The 24,279-nt window shown below is 44.1% G+C and overlaps 1 protein-coding gene across 3 annotated transcripts in view; it reads right to left on the minus strand.

The window, feature by feature from the left end:
- Nucleotides 1-4,210: 4,210 nt before the first annotated feature.
- The window catches only part of CYFIP2 (cytoplasmic FMR1 interacting protein 2), a 133,752-nt gene continuing 113,683 nt past the window's right edge, over nucleotides 4,211-24,279 (minus strand). For all 3 annotated transcript variants that reach the window (XM_008015141.3, XM_008015139.3, XM_038005523.2), the window contains 5 exons: nucleotides 17,147-17,219; nucleotides 16,446-16,540; nucleotides 10,365-10,603; nucleotides 9,136-9,283; nucleotides 4,211-6,983 (listed from right to left, as the gene is read on the minus strand). In XM_008015141.3, coding sequence (XP_008013332.1) covers nucleotides 6,816-6,983; nucleotides 9,136-9,283; nucleotides 10,365-10,603; nucleotides 16,446-16,540; nucleotides 17,147-17,219 — 723 coding nt within the window. In that variant the 3' untranslated portion in view covers nucleotides 4,211-6,815. The remainder of the gene's footprint in view (nucleotides 6,984-9,135; nucleotides 9,284-10,364; nucleotides 10,604-16,445; nucleotides 16,541-17,146; nucleotides 17,220-24,279) is intronic.

Consider the following 24,279-nt stretch of genomic DNA (forward strand, 5'->3'; position numbering starts at 1 on the left):
CAGCTTTCTGCCATGGGGCAGGGGTGGGGTGTGAGAGGTAGGGTGGCAAATGGGTAGCGGCTGGTGAACCAAGAGCTGAAGTTGAGCAAAATGAACTGTAGTTTACTGTCCAAGCCTTCCCTTCGAAGTTTTAAGCCTTGAATAAAATCCAGAGTTCCAAAATAGTTATATCAGATTCTGCCAGTGTGATTGTCATATAGGTGCGGAGATGGATTCCTTGGCCTTCCTACTCCACCATATTCCTATACTTCTCTCCTCTTTTTTTTCCCTAATCTTGTAAATAGTGAGTGTTCAAGGGGTGTTCCACAAAGGAATAGCATCCCAGCCTTCAAACTGTCCAAGGCTCCCAAAAACACACTTTCTCCAGATCCATGCCCAGCGCAGTTCTGGGCTAAATTGCACCCTGCCCCCGACCCATGCCTCAAGTTCTAGCCCTCAGTACCTCAGAATGTGGCTATATTTGGAAATAGTGTCTCTAAATAGGTCATTAAGTTAAAATGAGGTCACTAGGGTGGGCTGTAATCCAATATGACTGGTCTCCTTATAAAAAAAAAAAAAAGGTAGCCAGGCTCAGTGACTCATGCCTGTAATCCCAGCACTTTGGGAGGGGGTGGGTGGATCACAAGGTCAGGAGTTCAAGACCAGCCCAGCCAAGATGGTGAAACCCCGTCTCTACTAAAAAAAAAAATTAGCTGGGTATAGTGGTGGGCACCTGTAATCCTAGCTACTTGGGAGGTTGAGGCAGAGAATTGCCTGAACCCAGAAGGTGGAGGTTACAGTGAGCCAAGATCACACTACTGCACTCCAGCCTGGGCAACAGAGCAAGACTCCATCTCAAAACACACACACACACACACACACACACACACAACACAAAAAAGGATAAGACACATACATACAGAGTGAAGACCATGTGAAAACACAGGGAGAAAGATAGTCACCCACAAACCAAGAAGAGAGATCTTGGGGAAAGAAACCAACTCTGTTGACACCTTGGTCATCGATGTCCAGCCCCTAGAACTGTGAGAGAGTGAATTTCTGTTGCTTGAACCACTTGGTTTGTAGTATTTGTTATGACAGCCCTGGGCACACTTGTACCCCCAGTGATGGTATTGTTTCCCTCTGTCAAAATGCTTCCTCTTCCCATTTGAAATCCTTCGATAATCTGTCAGGCCCTTGCTTCTCTAATTGTGCTCTTGTATCATAATTCTCTACATGTCAGTGGTCTTTCTGTGGGAGTTTAAAAAAAAATCTTACCATGAATTTGCATACCCTTAGGCAAATGTTTTTCAAAGTGTTTTCCAAGAGAGGATGACTAACATTGCAGAGAATGTTAATTAACATTGCAGAGAAAGGGGTTTCCAAGATAGTGATATGGTTTGGCTGTGTCCCCACCCAAATTTCAACTTGAATTGTATCTCCCAGAATTCCCCTGTGTTATGGGAGGGATCCAGTGGGAAGTAATTGAATCATGGCGGCCAGTCTTTCCCCTGTTGTTCTCATGATAGTGAATGGGTCTCAGAAGATTTGATGGATTTATCAGGGGTTTCTGCTTTTGCTTCTTCCTCATTTTTCTCTTACTGCCACCATGTAAGAAGTGCCTTTCACCTCCTGCCATGATTCTGAGGGCTCCCCAGCCAAGTGGAACTGTAAATCCAATTAAACCTCTTTTTCTTTTTAGTCTCGGATATATGTTTATCAGCAAACAGTGTGAAAACTGACTAATACAGTAAACTTGGGAGGTGGGCATTGCTGAAAAGATACCCAAAAATGTGGAAGTGACTTTGGAACTAGGTAACAGGCAGAGGTTGGAATAGTTTGGAGGACTCAGAAGATAGGAAAATGTGGGAAAGTTTGGAACCTCTTAGATACTTGAATAGCTTTGACAAAAATGTTGATAGTGATATGAGCAATAAGGTCCAGGTTGAGGTGGTCTGAGATGGAGATGACAAACTTCTTGGAGCAAAGCTGACTCTTGCTATGTTTTAGCAAAGAGACTGATGGCATTTTTCCCTGCCCTAGAGATTTTTGGAACTTCAAACTTGAGAGAGACAATTTAGGATATCTGGTAGAAGAAATTTCTAAGCAGCAAGCATTCAAAAGGTGCCTTGGGTGCTGTTAATAGCATTCCATTTTAAAAGGGAAACAGCATAAAAGTTCAGAAAATTTGCAGCCTCACAAAGCAGTAGAAAAGTCCATTTTTTGAGGAGAAATTTAAGCCAGCTGCAGCAATTTGCATAAGTAGCAGGGAGCCTAATGTTAATCCCCAAGACCATGAGGAAAATGTCTCCAGGCCATATCAGAGACCTTCACGGCAGCCCCTCCCATCACAGGCTCAGAGGCCCAGGAGGAAAAAGTGGTTTTGTGGGCCGGGCCCAGGGTCCGCATGCTGTGAGTGCCATCTAGGGACTTGGTGCCCTGTGTCTCAGCCACTCCAGCCATGGCTGAAAGGGGCCAATGTAGAGCTTGGCTGTGGCTTCAGAGGGTGGAAGCCCCAAGCCTTGATAGCTTCCACATGGTGTTGAGCCTGTGGGTGCACAGAAGTCAAGAACTGAGGTTTGGTAACTTCCACCTAGATTTCAGAAGATATATGGAAACTCTTGGATGCCCAGGCAAAAGTTTGCTGCAGGAGCGGGGCCCTTATGGAGCCTCTGCTAGGGCAATGCAGAAGGGAAATGGATTGGAGCTGCCACACTGAGTTCCTACTGGGGTACTGCCTAGTGGAGCTGTGAGAAGAGATCCACCATCCTCTAGACCTCATAATGGTAGATCCATCAGCACCTTGCACTGTGCACATGGAAAAGCTGCAGACACTCTATGTCAGCCCATGAAAGCAGCCAGGAGGGAGACTGTACCCTGCAAAGCCACAGGGGTGGAGCTGCCCAAGACCAGGGATCCCACCTCTTGCATAGGTGTGACCAGGATGTGGGACCTGGAGTCAAAGGAGATCATTTTGGATTTTTAAAATTTGACCACCCTGCTGGATTTTGTACTTGCGTGGGGCCTGTAACCCCTTTGTTTTGGCCAATTTCTGCCATTTGGAATGGCTATATTTACCCAATACCTGTACCCCCATTGTATTTAGGAAGTAACTAGCTTGCTTTTGATTTTACAGGCTTGTAGGCAGAAGGGACTTGCCTTGTCTCAGATGTGACTTTGGACTGTGGACTTTTGGGTTAATGCTGAAATGAATTAAGACTTTGGGGGACTGTTGGGAAGGCATGATTTGTTTTGAAAGGCGGGGATATGAGATTTGGAGGGGCAAGGGGCAGAAGGACATGGCTTGGCTGTGTCCCCACCCAAATCTCAACTTGTAGCTCCCAGAATTTCCATGTGTTGTGGGAGGGACCCAGGGGGAGGTAACTGAATCATGGGGAACCCATCTTTCCTGTGTTATTATCGTGATAGTGAATAAGTCTCATGAGATCTGATGGGTTTATTAGGGGTTTCTGCTTTAGCTTCTTCCTTGTTTTTCTCTTGCTGCCACCATGTAAGAAGTGCCTTTCCCCTCCTGCCATGATTCTGAGGCCTCCCCAGCCATGTCCAACTGTAAGTACAATTAAACCTCTTTCCTTCCCAGTCTTGGATATGTGTTTATCAGTAGTCTGTTTTCACACTAACAAAACAATCTAGGAGATAGGTTGTTAATCCAGACTGATAAGGTTCTGCAGGACTCCTCAGTCTTTTGGATCTTCATGGGGAAAAGAGCATGAAGTGTTTCCCAAATTTATCTTCTTTGGAACCCTTTTTTCACTGAGTATCTCTAACAGTATTAAGACTAACAGTATTCTCACTACACTAGCTCAAATATGACTCATTGTGATGGCAATTTGATGAGGTGATGACATAGGTTGAGAAAGATGTTGTGTGAAGTAGACCTCTCAAAGTGCACCAGTGGGAAATTACCTAGAATCAGGATATCAGAGCTAGAAAAGATCATCTTGTCCAACTTGACAGAAGAGGAAACAGCCCTAGGATTCATCTTAGTGGATGACCTTTACGAAAGCTGGTGCTATGTGAAATGTGAGGCTCAATTTGTAAAGATGTAATTCCCCATGTGGGAAAGCAAGCAAAGCCATTAGTTTGGTGTGCAGTAACCTATATTTTTCTTTCATTCTCTTTTAGGTTGTTTGCTTAGTAATTAGTTTTATTATGGCCTTCTACAGGTCAATGAGGATTAGAATAGGACCAGGAATCAAGACCAAGTTGCTGGTTTTACTAGTTTGGAAGCAGTTTTAATGAAGATGGAAATGTTTATCAACTCAACACAGGTACCCCCAAAATACAAATCAAAATATCATCTTCAGCTGCATAGCAAATATGATTTAAGAATTTAACATCATTATTTGATCACAAGCGTAAATATAAGTCACCATAAATAAATGTAAATTCATTGTACAAAAATTCCCAACAATTCTTAATACAAATATGGTACATTTGACAGTTTCTGAAACAGATTTTTTTTTAAAACTTTTTAAAACCTAAGCTTTATTTTTTTCCTGGTCATTAGACACACACAAAATAAAAAATCAAAAGAGGCTTGGGCAGTAATGCCAGGGAGGAAAGAATATTAAACTCATTGGGTGTTAGGAAATCAGTGCCACTGGCAAGCCAGGGAAATAAATCTTTCTGCTGAAAGGGAAGACTTCAATCTACTGGGATCAAGTCTCCTGAAGGTAATATGACTCGGCCCAGAGGGTCAAATTTAGGGATATGAATGTGGGGTGAGAGAGGTGGGTTATTGAAATAAATATCTCATCAAATAGGTAATTCAAATCTCCACGAAGTCGTGGTCAGGGATTTGGATGGAACTCTAGCCATCTATCAGCTACAGAAAGCCAGCTACCAACCTCAGACAGGACTAAAGATGTAGAAGGATCTGGAACTTTGACATTCTATATGTTTTGAAAGCATGTTCTCTGCCACGTGGGGTAATGTCTCTCTTCTGTCTCTGGAACATATCTATGGTCATCAAGAAGGAAAAGTCAGAAATCAGAATAGAAGGTGGTACCTCCAGAGAGGAGGATCTGCCAGCTTCTACTTGCAATCTCCTCCCTTCTCTCTTCCCTGTATGTATTTTCTTTCATGGCTTAGTGGTAGCTCAAAGCTCAAGGTGACCAGAATGATTCCCTTACAGCAGTGGTTCCCAAACATTGATGTGCAACAGAATAACTTGGGTAGCTTGTAGAAAGGGCAGATTTCCTGGCCCTATTCCCAGAGATTCAGAATTAGTAGGTTTGAGGTGGGTTCCAGGAATCTGCACTCAAATGTGCTACTCTCAGGATCTGACCTAAGGGGCCTTTCACATGTGGCCCCACCTTTCCTCACTGGAGGACATAAGTGCATCATGCAAGCCTCTTGCTGTGGGCACTTCCTTTGGGGTTAAAAATGGGACCATTTGATTAAGGCAACCATTTCTAACCATCTTACTTCCCTGGGCTGGAGAAATATCAAATGTCACATTTGATATTCTTAAAACCTCAGGGCCACAGATTTGCTTTGACAATGACATGCTCTGTAACAAGAAATTTATATCCTAAAGGCTTTTATCCTTCTCAATGGTCTCATCACACTCGGTGGGAGATTTTGCAGAAGACTTTTGGTTCGGTCTAGAAAATGGAAGTAAATGTTACCCCTGGGAGGGAAGTCACACCCCAAAGTCTAACTTAAGGAATGTAAAGAGAACAGCAAGTTGAGAGTAAAAGTTAAAATGTTCCAAGAATCTTTCAGCTTCTAGGACAATGAAAGTTCTGATTCCCTAAAAGAAGACTCTTCTTTGGGGACAGGGGGCATATCTTGGTATTAAAAGCTCATTGACAATTATTATTACTCCTCCTCACCTCTGTTTCCAAGACTTTTTGGGCCTCTGTGGAAATAACCCCTTAATATTTTATTTCTTGTGGAAATGTTCCTTGATAAGCATTTCTGTGCCAAGAAGTGGCCCATAATTTGGTCACTGGCTAATGCTGTAGGCAGTGCTATGACTGATTTGTTCAAAGCTGCTTCCCCTGTGTGGCACAATGCTAAGCTTTTCCCGTAGGAATAAGGAAACCATCTCACCATCAAGCAGCTGAGATGGCCTGAAAGCATCCTGTTTGGACTATGACGTTTCTGGCTGTGTTCATACATACCGCTTCCCCACAGCAGGCCTGACCAGTCTCCTACCCCACCTGCATGGAGTGTGATACAGCTGTGAATGCTTTTTGGACCTCTCTCTAGGACTTCCCTGAGAGAAGGGAGTTGGAATGGGGCTTTGGAAAGCCTATGTGGTAGAATCCCTGGTACCCAGAGTGGGAGAAGTTGCCACCCAGGGTACTGCATGGAGGGAACCAGGAGAGATGAAGTAGTAAGCTGAGGCATGCCCTTCTGGCCAGGCTGGCATCTCTGCGCATGGCCACATCTGTGTTCACAGTCTGAGACTTGAGTCCTGGGGTCACACATGGGCACTGGGTAGGAGGTGTCCATCTTGGGAGGCGGTCTTGGGAAGCAACCACAGATGGGTGCGACGATGGGATGGAGAAAGGGTGAAACTAGGAGTTCTTAATATAGTTCAGCAGGGAGAAAAGAAAAAGCACACACTGCCCTGTTTCCTTTTTTTTTTTTTTTTTCATTTATGCTATGAAGAAACCAGCATGGAGATGTCATGGGAGAGCATGCACAGGCCCCGCCCTAGGGAGTGGTGATGTGTCTGGGGAGGTGCTTGTTTCCAGGTCCATCCCACACGTTGTCCAGTTGGATCCTGTGGCAGGCTGGCTGTGGCTTTCTCTCTCCTACTTCTCTTCCCCCTCCAGAAAAGCGTCTGCAGGACCTACTGCTTAACAAGTGGTGGCCAAGGACTGGTGGATGGGCGGCTGGAAGCAGCGCACATGCTCCACAGTGGAACTGTCTGTCTCCACAGACTTCATGTACTTGTTCAGGATGGCAAAAACCTCATTGTTTAAGATCTGGTACTTCCTGATCCGGTCGGCCATCTTCTTCAGGGGCTACAGAAGGAAGGGGATGTTCAAGTTAGGGCAGGACAAAGGTGGGGGTGGAAAGAGGGGGTAACAGGAGAAGTCAGTGAGGTACAGTGTACCCTGCATCAGTGATCATGTCACCTTCTTAAAGTCCTTTTATGGAATCCCCTGGATCTGACAATCAAGTGTTAACTGGACCCATAAAAACCCTCTCCAAGTTTTAAAGCAATCTACAGAGCTACAATAATCAACAGTGTGGCACTGGCATAGAGGTAGACATACAGATGAATAAAACAGAATAGAGAGGCCAGAAATACACTACTACACATATGATCAAATGATTTTCAACAAGGGTGCCAAGACTGTTCAATGGGAGAAACAGCCTTTTAAACAAAAGGTGCTGGGAAAAATGGATACCCACATGAAAAATAACACTGGACCCTTACCTTATACCATATACAAAAAATTAACTCAGAATGGATCAGAGACCTAACCATGAGAGTTAAAACTGAGATTCTTAGAACACAGGGGAAAATTTTTGTGATACTGGATTTGGCAATAATATCTTGGGATATGACATCAAAAGCAAAGGCAAAGGGTTGCATTACATCAAAATTGAAAACTTTCGTGCATCAAAGAGACACCATCAGAATGAAAAGGCAACCCATAAAATAGAAAATAATCACGAATCAGATCTGATAAGTAATATCTAGAATACGTAAAGAACTTGAACTCAACAAAAATGAATTAAAAAAATGGACAAAGGACTTGAATAGGCATTTTTCCACAGAAGATACACAAATGGCAAATAACACATGAATACAGCACTCAGCACTGACAGCCATTAGGGAAATTCAAATCAAAACCATAACAAGATAACTTTTTTCACCCATCAGGATGACTATTAAAGAGTAAGTGCTGATGAGGATGTGGAGAAATTGGAACTCTTGTCTACTGCTGGTGGGAATGTAAAATTGAGCAGACACTATGGAAAACAGAATGCAGTTTCTAAAAAAATTAAACATAGAATTACCATACGATCCAGCAATTCCACTTCTGGGTATATACTTAAAAGAATGGAAAGCAGAAATTTGTAGAGTTATTTGTACACCCATGTTTCATAGTAGCCAAAATTAACCATTTTCAAAAACAGCCAAAAGGTGACAGCAACGTGAGTGGACAAACACAACATGGTCTATATACACAATGAAATATTATACAGCCATAAAAAGGATGGAAATTTGAACACACACACTACAACATGGATGAACCTTGAGGAGATGCTAACTAAAATAAGCCAGTCACGAAAAGACAAATACTGTATGATTCTACTTATATGAGGTACCTAGAGTAGTCGAATGCATAGAGAAAGTAGAATGATGGTTACCAGGGGCTAGGGAGAAGATGGGGAGTTATTTTTTAATGGGCGCAGAGTTTCAGTTGGGGAAAATGAAAAATCTATGGAGACGGATGGTGGGAATGGTTGTACAAAACTTAAGTGTACTTCATGCCACTGAATCATATACTGAAAATTACCATTGAAACTATTTTATGTGTATTTTTTTAAAGCCCTCTGTGAGGTGGCTTCTACCTCTCTCCCCTCTCACTGGGTCCCTGAGACCCACCCTTCGATCCGCCTTCATGCCTCAGTGCCTCTGCTGTCACCGCTGCTCTGTCTGGAGCACCCTCCCTGCCCCATACCGCCTTCGCTGCTTGGCTCTTTACTGCGGGCCATTCTGGACTCAGCCCAGACACAGCCTCCCTCTCCTGGGAAGCTTTCTCTGCCCGCAGCCTGGTTTAAGGGTCCTTCTCTCCCTTCCCACAGCAGCCTAGCTCACCCCATGCCAGTACCTACCCCATCCAGGTGCCCGCACAGCTCTGGTATTTGGTGAATATTTGTACAGGTGAGAAACTGGTATCAGCCGAGTCTGATTGGGACAGGGGAGATGCACTCCCGGTCTGGAGCCCAGCCCTGCCCTTCGGGGTGAACTGATTCATGGCAGTAGGTGATGAGTGGGTGACTCATGGCTTCCTCTAAGCAGGTCCCCAGTCTGTAGTATCTTTGTACTTGCGGTGTGGGGAGCTGGCCTTCACAAGCAGCTCCTCCCCTGCTTTTCTGGTGAAAGCCTGGTTGTCAGCCCAGCCCCACCTCCCAGGCCTCAGCCACCAGCCTGCTTACCACATTCTTAATGATTTCATCCTTCCCGTCCTGCCTCTGCACTTTGAGCAGGTGGTAACAGAAGTCGAACAGGTCGAAGCGACGCTGCTGGCCCAGCAGGACGATGATGGAGCAACCAGCCCAGTTCAAGCCATCGCCGAAACACTGCCTAGGAGCAGGGAGAGGAAGCAGCTGGAGAGAGAGGTGGCGGAGGAGGGCAGGGAGGGAGGGAGCCTCATCTTGGGCCAGGAGTACAGCTACTAAGCAGGCCTGTCTTTGGGCCAAGTCTCTTAATCTAGAAAATGGGTACAAAGGAAGCTGTGAGGGTGGGTTCATTAGTTGCAGGGATGGTAGTTATGTCATAAGTCCTTGCGGCCACAAAGAGGTGTCAACCTCTTTGCATCACTAACATTAAAAAACAAAACAAAAAAAAGCTCTTAAGCAGCTCTGAATTTGTAAGGAAAAATCCACCCAGCCCTTGAGATGTATGTGGCTGATTACTCTGTGCAGGTCAAAGGAGAATCTGTCTTGACTCTCTAAGGGAGCTGAAGGAACACCCAGGGGGAGAGGGGCCAGGAGGCCAACTGGCCAGAAGCAGGCTGAGAGGGAAGGGAAAGGCCATGGGGGCAGATGCTGCTGGGGTCGAGGCTGAGTCCTTTTGGTTCTGACAAAGCTCTGACCGCAGGCCCCCAACTCTCAAGAGACCTGGGCAGTTTGGATGGCAGCAGAGTCATCCTTCAGCTGTCTCTGTTGTCCTCAAGCAGCAGCCCAACCCGGGCGGGTGTCCCCAGTTCCCCATCCCTGCACTGGAAGCCTGCAGGCCAGCACGGCTCTGAGACAGCTTCACCAACACCACTTTCTTGGGGAAGCCTCCTCTCCCCACACCTTTTTCCTAGAGCTCTTGGCTGCTGGAGGGGAGGCCTTGTCTGCCTTTCCACTCTGTCCTCGCTATGTAGCTGGGTGAGTGCAGGAAGAACTAGCTCTGCTGTCTGCTCTAAGGACTCCTGAAGGCTCCTCATTGTCTAGTGGTGCAGTGTAGTGGGGGTAAGGTAGGCAGTGAGGGTCTTACTATCAAACCCTTACTGGGCTCTTTCTTGCCCATGCAGTCAGCTCAACACACTCAACAAAGTAGTTGTTGGCCAACCACCCCTACCCCCTACCCACGTTTCTGGCTGAACTCTGGTAGCCCCATGACCTGCAGGAGCACAGGCAGACTGGGGGTAACCCTGCCCTCTCCGGCGGGTACTCACTCTGCTGTGAACTCGTTGGTTCCCACAGGGATGCAGTAGACGAACTGCATGGCGCTCCACAGCCGGTGGAACTCCACACACTCATCGACGTGCATGACGCCATTGGTGGGCGGCGGGCCCCGCCAGATGGGGTCCTGCAGGTAGCTCCGAATGCGGGTCAGGATGACCTCAAACATGGACAGGCCACAGCAGAGCCGCTCCTTGGTCAGAAGGTCACCCTCGCGAGCGATGGCGATTTGCTGGAAATGGAAGGGCGCACACACCTTCTATCCACATCTTAGAGCCCATCTGCCACCTCCCACCAGAGATTCCTGAACTCTGAAGCTGGCTGCACCTGGAATGAATTCACCAGAACTGGTCTTGTTCAGAGCAGGGCACAAATTTGATGATCCTGAATGCAACAGCAGGGAAGTTTCACGGTAAGTCTTACTGGTGTTAAGTAAAATCCAGGCACAATCAGTAGCGGATTAATTTTTAAAATTATGATTTACCCATGTCATGAATGCTGGATAGCCATTGAAAAGACTGACATGATACTACTAGTAGTACTACTGCTTCTACTGTAACTACTACTAGCTTATGCTTTCTGAGTGTGGGTAGTAAAGCATAAGGCCCTGTTCTAAGCACTTGATAAGTATTGACTCCATTCCATCCCGTGAGGTAGATGCCATTACTGTCCCCATTTTACAGATGAAGAAACTAAGGTTCAGAGAGGCAGCCAGTGTGTGTCAAAGCTCACATTTGACCCAGCAGTCTAGCTCTATTGGTTAAGTTGTAAAGTAAACAGAGTAAATTGCAGAAACGAATGTATACTACAATTCTACTTAAAAACATTGACAATGTACAATCGCACAGATGAAAGTATGTGTGATGTGTGTACGTGTAAAGCATATTTTAGAAGGACTAACATCAGTTGCGGGAACAGATGGGCTTGGAGAAATGAGTGGGATTGTCACTCTTGACTTTAAATACTTCTGTACAGTTGAATGTGCTACAATGAACATATGTTACTGTTAAAACTTGCCCATGATTTCAGATAATTATTTCCTCTAGAAGTGCTTGTTTGACAGTTACAAATGACCTCTATTAATAACGTAAACTGGCCTTTCATCTGGGTTCTGGCTACTGCACATCTAATAAGCAGCTGGCTAGACAGGCTAGATGTCAGACACATTACTACACACGTTATGAGTCAAACCATGTAGGGGTAGAGGTCCTGAAAGCTATCTGCAAAGTAAGGTAAATGTTAAAATCGGAGGTTAAAGTAAGGTCTCCAAATCTGTGAACAAAGCTAAAAAAGGCAGGCTTCTGACTCTGAGAGATCCACAGGGGACTCATGGAATCAGCTCCCCAGTGGGAGGTTTCCCCAAGGAGCCATTTTACAGGGTGGCTGGGAGGCACCTGCCTGACCTCCCCCGGAAGCCCCCTCCCTGGAGGCCCCCAGGAAGAGGGTGACCTTTAAGTGAACCCATGAAGGGAAGGAAATCAGGAAACACCAAGGCAGGAGTCTGTTATAAATGTGGACCATGAGTATAGTTGTCATGGCAACTACGAACTGAAAGAAATCTAGGAAAAAGATGAATTGGAGAAGCAGTTTGCCAATGTGTGTTTTAAACACGAAGGAGAGGGAACCCTGATTCCCGGTGACTCATCTTGATTTCATTGGCAGGAACAGCTTGGGAGCTGAGGGAGAGTCGCTGAGATTGCCACAGTTAGCTAGAAATATCTCTTGTGTTAAAAAAAAAAAAAAAAAATCCTGAGCCTGTGTTTGAGTGTGTTTGTATTCTCTTTATTTGTTCTTACTCTGTTCTATTTGGCCCCAGAAAGGGCTCCCCATTTCAGAAAGAGAGTCTAGTACACGAGAGATGTTCAGTAAATAAAAGACCCCAATTTGTTCTCAAGCCGTGAATATTCTTTTGCCAATTAATGCATACAGAATTCTGGTTTACTAATTAATCGACTGTGCATTTGGTTAATTTGAACCAGTCCTCAGGGTCAGACAGTCCTGGAAGGGGGAATAGAAAAATTGGCAACTGAGGTTATAAATCTGTGGACAGACTTTGAACTCTGGTGCCCCCACCCACTACAGCCAATGAAAAGGGCCTTGACTGCCACAGGAGCTTTCTCCCTTTCCTTTGAAATGTGTTTGTCCTTTCCTGATGGCCTAGTGATTAGGAAAAAAAAAAAGAAAAAGTTCTAAGGAGATAAAAATATTTCATAAACCTCATTACCCAGAGATAAGCATTCTTAAAATATGTATGATTTGTTTAGGTATGTGAATGTATACATGTATAGTTAACAATTTGAGTCATATTACTATGTTGTTTTTTTCTTAATATATCAGTAACTTTAACTCATTTCTTCAATATTTTGAAGGAATGGCTACATTTAATGGTCATTGATATAATTCATTTAGTCTTATATACTTAGGTTATCTTAAATTGTTAACAAACTCAAAATTATGAACAATTCTAAAGTCACCATCCTTTTTTTTTTTTTTTTTTTTTTTAAATCTTCGAGACAGAGTCTCACTCTGCTGCCCAGGCCAGAGTGCAGTGGCGCAATCTGGGCTCACTGCAACCTCCACCTCCCGGGTTCAAGTGATTCTCCTGCCCCAGCCTCCTGAGTATCTGGGATCACAGGTGTGGGCCACCATGCCCGGCTAATTTTTGTATTTTTAGTAGAGATGGAGTTTCACTATGTTGGCCAGACTGGTCTCAAACTCCTGACCTCAGGTGATCCACCCACCTTGGCCTCCCAAAGTGCTGGGATTCCAAGTGTGAGCCACCATGCCCGGCCCACCATCCTTATACATAACATCCTGTGAGCTGTGAATGAGCATTTTGTTAGGATGAATATTTACTAACTGAAGGGTCAATGAGTATAAATATTTTAAAAGGCATCTGCTATACGGTGGCAAACTATTCTTAAGGCAAGTTGATCCGTGTGCATTCACCTGTGTGAAGCCTGTTCCTTGTACCCTCATGAATACTCCTGTATCCCAGACTGGGCAACATAGTGACACCTCATCTCTATAAAAATAAAAAAATTATCCAGATATGGTGTTGTGTGCCTGTCATCCCAGCTTCTCAGGAGGCTGAGGCAGGAAGATTGCTTGAGCCTGGGAGGCTGAGGCTGCAGTGAGCTATGATTGCACCACTGCACTCCAGCTTGGGTGACAGGCAAAGACCCTGTCATAATAATAATAATAATCCATTCAGAAATAGTCTTTGTCAACTTGAGATGAAAAATTTTACCTCATTCTTTGAATGTGCATTTCATTGATTACTGGTAAGGCCAGATACTTTTCCGTGTGTGTTAACATTGTATTTTTTTATGTTGTGAATTTTCTTTCATGTCTTGTTTGGTATGTCTGTCATTTTCTCTTTGCTTTGAAAACGTGCTTTATAGATCACTTCCTGCGAATACCCTCAATTTGCAGTTTGGTGTTATGTAGGGAGGGGAGTGTTTAACATAGCTTTTATCCATTTCTTTTCTATTCCCCTCAGTGGGGAGTTTTTCTCTTTCTGCCCTTATGTGAGTTTAACAAGGGGATAGAGAAAACATTTGTGAAGCTGTGCCAAAATAATCTCAATATTCATTCTCTATAACTTTGAGAAGGAATATATAACAATATATAACAATATTCCTTCTCAAAAGACTCGATGTTTTTTGAATTCTTATGCTTCTATTATTTGCTCATCATAACAATCAAGAAAGGCAGGTAAAGCAGCTATGATCTCATTACATAGATGGTAAAATAAAGATTGAGAAAAATGGCTCGCACTAGGTAATTTAGGGGTGGAGTTGGGACAAGGATCCCTGTCTTTTAACCTCCCCCGGCCCCAAGTTTTTCTTCCATGATAGTGTGGGGCAACAAAGCAGGCCACTTCAATTTGTCTCAAACAAATGCAAAGAATGCAATACTGCTCAAGCTTCCCGGCTTTAAATATGTTGCGGACTTCCTCTGTCACCTCCTAGATATCTTACGAGTACCCTGTGCCCAAACCATCTCGGAAGTTAATATTTTGTTAACTTTTCTTTGGTTCATGGAATGACTAAGTTTTGGACTATTTCTTGAGGAATGGGGGACTTAGAAAACTAGCACTTCCTGTCCCACAGAATGTCTAGGCTTTTGTTTGTTAAACACTCAGCATTTGACAGACTGAGATTTCTATCAGTCCCAAGGAAATGGTGTTCACCAGAACAGGGAAGGAATTCACAGTCCTCTAAGTGGAAACATATGCCAGACTTCGGAGTGAGAGGCGGGATGCCTGCGAGAGGCGGATGCCTGCAGGATGACAGCAGCAGTGGGGAGCAGACACATTCACGTGTCACTCACTGGGTTTTCTCCCTAAAAGGAAATCACTGGAGAGGATCTCCTCTGTTTAGCCTCTGCAGGCCAAAAAAGAAAATGTGTGTGCTCTAGAGTATCTGAGTTCTCTCTGTGGTGAGTTAAAGAACCCAACCACCATTAGCTGCATTTTTTTTGTTTTTTTTTGAGATGGAGTCTCGCTCTGTTGCCCAGGCTGGAGTGCAGTGGCACGATCTCAGCTAACTTCAACCTCTGCCTCCTGGGTTCAAGTGATTCTCCTGCCTCAGCCTCCCAAGTAGCTGGGATTGCAAGTGCCTGCCACTGTGCCCGGCTAATTTTTGTATTTTTGGTAGAGTTGGGGTTTCACCATGTTGGCCAGGCTGGTCTCGAACTCCTGCCCTGAGGTGATCCGCCTGCTTTGACCTTCCAAAGTTCTGGGATTACAGGTGTGAGCCACTGCGCCCGGCCCCACCATTAGCTTTTAATCACCATTTTCAGAAGGAGGTTGGTGGCATGCGGGGGCTGGACTGGGGTGGCTTCCTCCGTGTGACGTTTGTGCAGATAAGGCTCTGCATCGTGCTCCAAAAATACTTACCATGTTTTGCCAGAAGACAGGCCACCTTCTGCCCTCTGCTGAGGATTTGAGTCCTTCTGCCCTTGGTGAGAACACCAGAGAGGACCGCCGGAATGCAAGTTCAACAGCGAATTTCAATCCTAAATCTCTTAAACAGTTGGCATTGGCTTGTCTCACTAGAATACCCTGTTTCTCTTCTTCCTGAATTCTTCCCCTGCCTGCACCCATAAAACGTGAAGCTTGCTTAAATCAACTTGAAAGGTGACAGCACACACCTTTTGTTTCTCCACTTTCCCCCCATGTCTCTTTCTTCCTGCTCCCTGCATAATCTGAATTCTCTGAAGGCAGGGGTCCTGTCTTATTCATCTTGATGTTCATCGTGACTAGTACTGGTTTTTAACAATTACAGAATAACACATAAGCTCATTCACCTTTATTAGAACACTACAGAAAAGGCTGAAGTCTTCTTTCTCTCCCACTCTATTCTATCTCATCTCTCTTCAGAGGTTGCCACCATGATAAACTAGGTAGACATCATTCCAGACATTTTCAGAAGAGTTTTATGTGGTTTTGTTGTGTGCATTTAAAAGAACGCATCATCCTGTGTGAACTGTAGTGCAACTTGCTTCATCCAATCAATCGACTGTGCTTATGATCTATCCACACTGATGCATCAAGATCTAATTTTGCCTTTTCATTATGTATTAAGTATATACGTAATATGCAATAACTTAGCATTTTATTTAATCAATGCTTTACTATTAGATGTTTGGGTTGTTTCTAGTTTTTGCTTTAACAAACAATGTCACATAAGCATCTAGTGTTCCTTTAGCAAAAATATCCAGAAGTGAACTGCTGGCTCACAGAGTATGTGGAGTTTTAACTTTTAGAGACAAAGTAACGGATTCTTGATATCTAGCAGGGACACAGTCCATACTTGTTTAAATGAACAGACTACTTGTTGGCAGGATATACGATGATACAAGGTATGGAAGAAACACTCAGGCCTGAGAGTCAGCAAATCTCATTCCAGACCTGCTGTTGCTATTAATATTAGCCAGTTTTGTGGTACTGGACATTCTCTTCCCTTCTCTGAGCCTCAGTTTTCTGACCTGTACAACGAGGGGGTTTAGTCGAATGCTTTCAAGTTCCTGTCAGTGATCAGAGCCCATTCATCATATAAGATTGGTACCTGAGGGGTTCCCAGCCGCTCGATCAGAGGGACCAGGTGGAGTGGGGCATACTTGGCTTCCAGACGTTTCATCCGGACCTCCAGGCGCTCCCCCTCTGCAAAAGGAGTCACAGAGCAGAAAATGAGACTCAGGGCACATGGGGCAACCGGGGAAGGAAAAACTCTCAAAGGACCTGATGATGTATCTGCATTCCAAAAATGGGATGGAGTGTGTGGCACTGCTCTCCTTCGTTCTGGAAAGTGTAAGTAGTGTTTACAAGGAAAAATGTTCTATGATTTGTCCAACAATGGAATCGTCTGCCTTCTAGAATATCTCTAGTTTAGTGGTTTAATATATTAATATATATATATATTTAAATTCTAAGCCTAGATAACACTATACTAGAGATATTTTAGAAGGAACAAGGGACAGGGCCTGGAGTGTCATTTCTATAATCTTATAAGGAATTTGTTGAAGAATTAGAATGAATGACAGAATCAAAGATAACAGGCTTCAGAGTCTGTCTGGTTGGTCATGTGGTCAGTAGGCTCAATGCAGGTGGCTGGGTTCATCTTCAGATTTGTGATTCTCTGGTTATTCAATAGGTGTCCAAAGCTTTAACCTTCCCCCTTGCTGACTAGATCTGAGTTGACTGGGATTAGGAAGTGAAAATAAGGTTCAAATGCTGGTCGGCTATTCAGCTGCTATAGTGGTTTCTTACCTTTTATGTAGACTCTAGGCAAGATGTTTTGGAAGGGTGCGGCATGGAGCAAATCGCAGACCTCCTCCTGAGACTGCAGAGATGGGGGTAAAGAAAGAGAAAGCAATTTTCATTTTAAACAAGGAAGATTTTTCATTCCTGAAAACCTGAGCACTGGAGTTAGCTAGACCTGGGTTCAAATCCTGGCTCTTCTCACTGTGACCTTGGGCAAGTTACTTAGCCTCTCTAAGTCTGTATCTATTTGCAAAATGAGGATGAGAACAGTACCTATTTTAATGGGTTGTGAGGATCAAATGAGAAAATGCATAACCTTGTGGCATAGTCACAGGTACATAATGAGAGCTCAATACATTTTTACTATAATCTTATAAGGAATTTGTTGAATTAGGATGGATTACACAGAATCAAACATGATGGGGCTTAGTCTGTGTCTGTTTGGTTGTGAGGTCTGTAGGCTCAAGGCAGGTGGCTAGGTCAGTCTTCAGTCTACAAATCTGGGATGACTCTGTGTAAAGGCCTATGTCTGATTGGTTTTCTGCACACCAGACATCAACTAGCAAGAAAAGAGGGATGAGAACCCAGGCTAGATTGGTTTTGATGGCGACTTCTTATGTGTAAAGATAAACTTAAAAGCAAACATACAATGGCTGGAGGGGGAGCTTGGTTAGGGCAAGACAGGAGATAGGGTCTCAAGGGCTTACTGTCCTGGGACAAGCTCACAATCCCTGGATTTCAGAACAAAGGGGAGGGAAGGAGTCTGGAGAAGCCATCCTCTACTGGGGTCTGCTTTCTCTTCAACTCTGGGCACTTGGATTAGGTAGGATCCAGGCTCCATTTCAAACTCTGACACTCTGGGACTCTAAGCATCTGAGAAAATCAAGATTGCAGGTGTCCTTGCCTTCCTCTACCCCAGGCATGGATAGAACACCACCAATCCAGGACTCTGAAAGGCTAGCTGTTCAAGAGGGGAAACCCAACTCCTGTTTAACTGCAGACCAGTCCTTGAAATGAGGCTACCAGAGGAAGAACACTCTGCAGACCCTTCACAGGAGCCTGATCTGTCATTCTGTTTCTTATCCAGAGGGGAAACTTTCCCCTCAACTTTTTTTTTTTTTTTTCCCGGTGAAACAGAGTCTCATTCTGTTGCCCAGACTTGGCTCACTGCAGCCTCTGCCTCTTGGATTCAAGCGATTACTCCTGCCTCAGCCTCCTGAGTAGCTGGAACTACAGGTGCTCGCCTTCATGCCTGGCTAATTTTTGTATTTTTAGTAGAGATGGGATTTTGCCATGTTGGCCAGGCTGGTCTCAAACTCCTGACCTCAGGTGATCTGCCTGCCTTGGCCTCCCCAAGTGCTGGGATTACAGGTGTGAGCCACCGTGCATGGCTCTTTCCTCCTTTTTTAAGTGAGGTGTTTGTTTCTCTCCTTTCTAGTAAAGTAAAGCTCACAACTTGGTTTTCATTGCTATGTCTTTTTTTTTTTTTTTTTTTTTTTGAGACGGAGTCTCGCTCTGTTGCCCAGGCTGGAGTGCAGTGGCGCAATCTCGGCTCATTTGCAAGCTCCGCCTCCCGGGTTCACGCCATTCTCCTGCCTCAGCCTCTGAGTAGCTGGGACTACAGGCGCCCGCCACCACGCCCGGCTAATTTTTTGTATTTTTTTAGTAGAGATGGGGTTTCACTGTGTTAGGCAGGATGGTCTCGATCTCCTGACCTCGTGATCCGCCTGTCTCGGCCTCCCAAAGTGTTCATTGCTATGTCTAAGCTTAGATTCTTTGATTCATTATATAACCTGAAAACTTTGCTTATTGACCATTCAGGCTAATCTTTCATATTCACATGGTGAATTACACTGGATGATTTCTGAATGATGAATCAGCCTTGCATACCTGAAATAAACACACTCGATTATGATATATTCTCCTTTTGATGTATTGCTCGATTTTATTTGCTAACATTTTGTTGAGGATTTTTGCTCTGTATTCATGAGGGATACTGATTTGTAGTTCTATCTTCAAATGCCTTAGGTTTTGGTATTACGGTAATGTTGACCTCAGAAGATGGGGAGAGTTCCCCTTTTGTATTTTTTGGAGATAAAACCACCTTTCCAAAATTATAACAGGGGAAATCATGACAGTAAAAGAAATCAGACCTAACGAACCTCATTTTGCTTCTAACCTTGAAGCTGTTCTTGTTCATTCCTGGGCATAGGTCAAACTAACTTGGGGAAGGAACTCAGTTCATGGTTTGTCTCTGAAACAAAATTGATCATAGCCCTATCCTGAAAAGACCCCCTTCTTGCCTGAGGACCAGTCTGCCTTTGCAGGACTAACAAATTAGCTACAAGATTAGAAATTACAGTTTAGGGGTCATGCAGCCTCTGGCTTCAAGAGTCTGAAACTCCCCAATAGCCCCTGGGGATAACAATCACTATTATAAAACCTAAGATCAGTGCTTGAGATATTTTGCAGACCTTGCACTCTAGTGGATCAGCTGACACCATCCAGACTGGTAATCTGGCTCAATGAGTTCTGCCATCTCACCCAGGAATAGAAAACAGCAAGAGAAACTCACTTCGACCCTCTGTGATTCCATCTCCAACCTGACCAATCAGCACTCCACACTTCCTAAGCTCCTACCTGTCAAATTATCTTTAAAAACTGATTCCTGAATGCTTGAGAAGACTCATTTGAGTAATAATGAAAATAATGAAACTCCAGTCCCCTGCACAGCCAGCTCTGCATGCATTACTCTTTGTCCATTGCAATTCCCTGTCCGGATAAATGGGCTCTCTGGGCAGTGGGCAAGGTGAACCTGCTGGGCAGTTACAGAGGAGATCATGCAGAATTGGTGCTATTTCCTCTTCAAATGTTTGATGGAATTCACAAGTAAAACCATCGGCGTCTGGTGTGGGTGTTTTGCTTTTGTTTGTTTTCTTTTTTTTTTTTTAGATGGGGTCTTGCTCCCTCACCCAGGCTGGAATGCAACAGTGTAATCATGGCTCACTAGCCTTGACCTTCTGGGTTCAGGTGATCCTCCCATCTCAGCCTCCTGAATAGCTGGGACTACAGGTATGTGCCACCAACCTCGCTAATTTTGTTGTAGAGACAGGGTTGGGAGTTTTCTTTGTTGGAAGTTTTTTTTATAAGTAGGAATGATATTTCTTTAATAGATACATACCATTCAGCTTATCAATTTTTCTTAAGTGAGTTTTGGCGGTTTGTGTCTCTTAAGGAATTGGCTCCTTTCATATAAGTTTAATTTATGGGTATATTACATATTTGTCTTTAGAACATTTTTATTGTCCTTTTAATTTTTTTGGGTTCTGTAGTAATGTCCCTCTTTCATTCCTGGTCATTTGTGTCTTCTCTTTTCTTCTTGGTTAGAGGTTTATCAGTGTTAATGATTTTTTTCTCCTCATAAAACCAGTTTTTAGTTTCAACGTTACTGGTTTCCTTTTTCTTATTTTTGTTTTGAGACAAGGTCTCATTCTGTTGCCCAGGCTGGAGTGCAGTGGCATGAACATGACTCACTGCAACCTCAGCCTCCCAGGACTCAGTTGATCCTTCCACCTCAGTCTCCCAAGTAGCTGGGACTATAGGTATACACCACCACACCCAGCTAAGTTTTGTATCTTTTGTAGAGATGGGGGTCTCACCATGTTGCCCAGGCTGGTCTTGAACTCCTCCTGGGCTCAAGCTGTCTGCCTGTCTTTGCCTCTCAAAAGTGCTGGGATTACAGGCATGAGCCACTGCACCCAGCCTCAATGTTACTGGTTTCTGTTCCTTACTAATTCATATCTTTTCTTCTGCCTGCATTAAGTTTAATTTGCTCTTATTTCTCTAGTTTCTTTTTTATTTAATAATTGAAATAAAGAATAGGGATGGGGAGTCTCACTGTGTTGCCTAGACTGGTCTCAAACTCCTGGGCTCAAGCAATCCTCCTGTCTTGACCTCCCAAAGTGCTGGGATTACAGGCATGTGCCACTGCACCTGGCCATTGCTCTAATTTCTTAAAGTGGAGGCCTAGATTACTGATTTGATACGTTTATTCTTTGCTAATAGAACATTCAGGCTAATAGAACTTCCATAACTCCAGCAATCAAGAGTTCATTTCTTCTAGAGGCAGCCTAATCCACTTTTGAACAACTCTAATGGTTAGAAAGTTTAGTTAGGTATTGAGCCAAGGCCGCTTCCCAGTAGTTTCTACTCTAGATCCTTGTTCTGTTTTTTAGAGTATCACTGAATGTATTTTTCAAGCTAGTATCATTAGCTCTTTTATCTCTATTCTTCCCCTCAGGGTCAAGCACTTTGTAAGAGTTTTCTACATCTCTCTCCATTTGTTAGTCTTCAGGTCCTTCCTCAGCAAACAGAAATATCATGCCTAGTCATACCATGCCATGACAATGTCTCTAGCAGAGATTACCAAGGACTGCACTGTCACCAAGTTCAATGCATACCTTTCAGTTTTCATCCTATGTGGTATCTCTAAACTATTAGGCACTGTCCTCCTCAGCTCCTATGACGAGGTGTGCCTTTGTTTCCACCATTTTGGCTTCTCCTTTTTAGCATCTTTGCAGATTTTATCTCTGATCATCCCTTAAATATTTTTTTTTTTCTTCTTCTTCTATTGTCCTGGTTTATCTCATCTACTCCCATGACTTGAAACACCATTCACTGTCCACTATTAATCAAACCTGTGTTTTCATCCAGACTTTTCTCCAGAGCTCTGGACCTGGATATCCAACTCCTTGCTGGATGTTCCCACTTGAATATTCCACAGCTCAGTGTTTCTAAAGCTGACCACCTTCTCCCCCTTATCACCTGGTGTTCCTTGCTCACAGAATGGCACAATCTACTCATCTGCCCAGGCCTAAACCCTGGGGTGCATCTTCTCTCTTTCTCCTATGAACACCAATTAGTCTTTGTCCTGCTGATTCTCACGTATGATTCTTTGCACGTTTCTCCACACCAACCACCACAACACTAAGAGCTCCATAAGGGTAGGGATGGCGTCTCTATTTCTGCCTCTCATCTCCAGTGCCCTGCATATATTAGTTTCTCAATAATTTATTAAACGTCTAAATATTTGTTGCTCTATAAATGTTTCTTACATGAGTAAATAAATTTGTCTGCATGACAGTCCTCCAAGTATGAGAATGCTACTATTACATCCATTCATTCATCCAACAAATATTTATTGAGCACTAGGCACTGTTACAGGCTTTGCAGATATGATGCTGAACAAGTTAGACTAGATCTTTGCCCTCACAGAATTTATGTTCTAGTTGACAGAGACAGATAAAAACAAGTAAACAAATCAGAAAATTTCAGGGTAATATGCTAGACAGTGACAGGTTTGGGAAGGGACTATTACAAGGTAGTTACAAAGGATCTTTTTGGCCTAGTGTGGTGGCTCATGCCTGTAAGCACTTTGGGAGGCTGAGGTGGGATGAATGTGCCTGAGCTCAGGAGTTGGAGACCACCCTGGGGCCGACATGGTGAAACCCCGTCTCTACTAAAATACAAAAAATTAGCCGAGCTTGGTGGTGCATGCCTATAATCCCAGCTCCTTGGGAGGCTGAGGTAGAATTGCTTGAACCTGGGAGGTGGAAGTTGCAGTGAGCTGAGATTGCACCACTGCACTCCAGCCTGGGCCACAGAGCTAGACTCTCTCTCAAAACAAAAACAAAAACAAAACCTGTTTTTTTTTTTTTTTTTTGAGAGATGTTTGAGTTGGTGACATTTGATTAGAGAATGGAATGAAGCAAGGGATCTAGCCATGTAAATATGAGGTAAGGGTGGTCCAGTACAAAGGCCCTGGGGCAGGGAACGAGTTAGGGTGTAGTGTTGAAGAGACTCACAGTACATACGGCAGGAGGTCCTAAAGGTAGGGAGAGACCAGATCAAGTGGGGCCTCGTAGGCATGGGGCTAAGTGTGAATTTTAAGTGTACCAAGGAGCTATTGAAGTTGTTCCAGAGCACTGGTATACATAGCCCCACTGCCAAGTGTTCTCATCTTTCACTTTTCCAAACATTTCAGTTGTTCCTAGAAATGTCTTGTTACTGGAAGCTGGCCATTGCGTGAACTATCAACTTTCTATTTTGTTAACATGTGTAAAGTGGTGTGGGCAGCCGCCTTAGGGGATAGAGGAAGGGGAAGAGAGCTCTGGTTCTCTGCAAGAGTAATGCTGCTGTTTTGTTCATTTTACATGATGAGCTTCTTCAGATTTCTTTTGGGGAGACAGTGTTCCACTTACCCCCTTCAACGCCCCTGCCACCCCAATGCAAACTGAAACTGCAGGACCAGAGGTTCTTTGGGGGTGCTTCCTGCTGGCAAACTTCTGTGTGTGCTTTTTATCAATGTCATTTTATCAATGAAGGTGAGAAACAGAAGGATGCGATTTCTTAAGAGATGAAAAAGCATTTGCCTGGAAGGTCCCAGGATTTGAGCTATGTGGCTGTTTTCATGATGAGGTGGCTACACACTCTGCAACACCTTTTGTGGAAGGTGTTTGTTTGGCATTGAAGCTGAGATCATTGTGACTGATAAAAACATCCATTTTGGAGCACACAATGGCCTGTGTAAGGGATACAAACAAGCTTCCATTGTGGGAGCCCAGGCAAAGGCTGACCTCCCTCTTGTCTGATCCTTATCTTAAAGGATCCACGCTAGGCCATCCACTCTGCCTAGGAACCCATCAAGTCATGACCTGCTGGAAAGGCTCCTTGCTGTGGCCTGTGAAGACCACCCAGCCTTGGTTCTCTCCCCACTCAGCTCCCTCCTTCCCACTCCACTCTGACTGTTTCAGCCATAGGAGCTGTTTGTTATTCAAACATGCTGTCTGTGTGCCCATCACAGAATCTTCACTGTCTCTGGAATGCTGTCTAATCCATCTCTTCTCCTTTACTCTCTTTGCTTAGCAAATTCCTGTTCTTTCAGATCACAATTTAAGCATCGTTCCTTTTAGGAACACTTCCCTGACCCCAATGCCTCCCTGCTCATGTAGGTTCCTTTATTAAATGTCCTCAAAGAACTGAGTTCTCTTCCTTTCCAGCATCTTAACTCAATCTATATCACACATTCCCATACATGACTAGTTCATAAATGTCTACTCCCCCACCACTGAAATTTAACC

This window comes from Chlorocebus sabaeus, chromosome 23 (genome assembly GCF_047675955.1).
Source record: "Chlorocebus sabaeus isolate Y175 chromosome 23, mChlSab1.0.hap1, whole genome shotgun sequence".
In the NCBI taxonomy this organism is placed as follows: domain Eukaryota; kingdom Metazoa; phylum Chordata; class Mammalia; order Primates; family Cercopithecidae; genus Chlorocebus; species Chlorocebus sabaeus.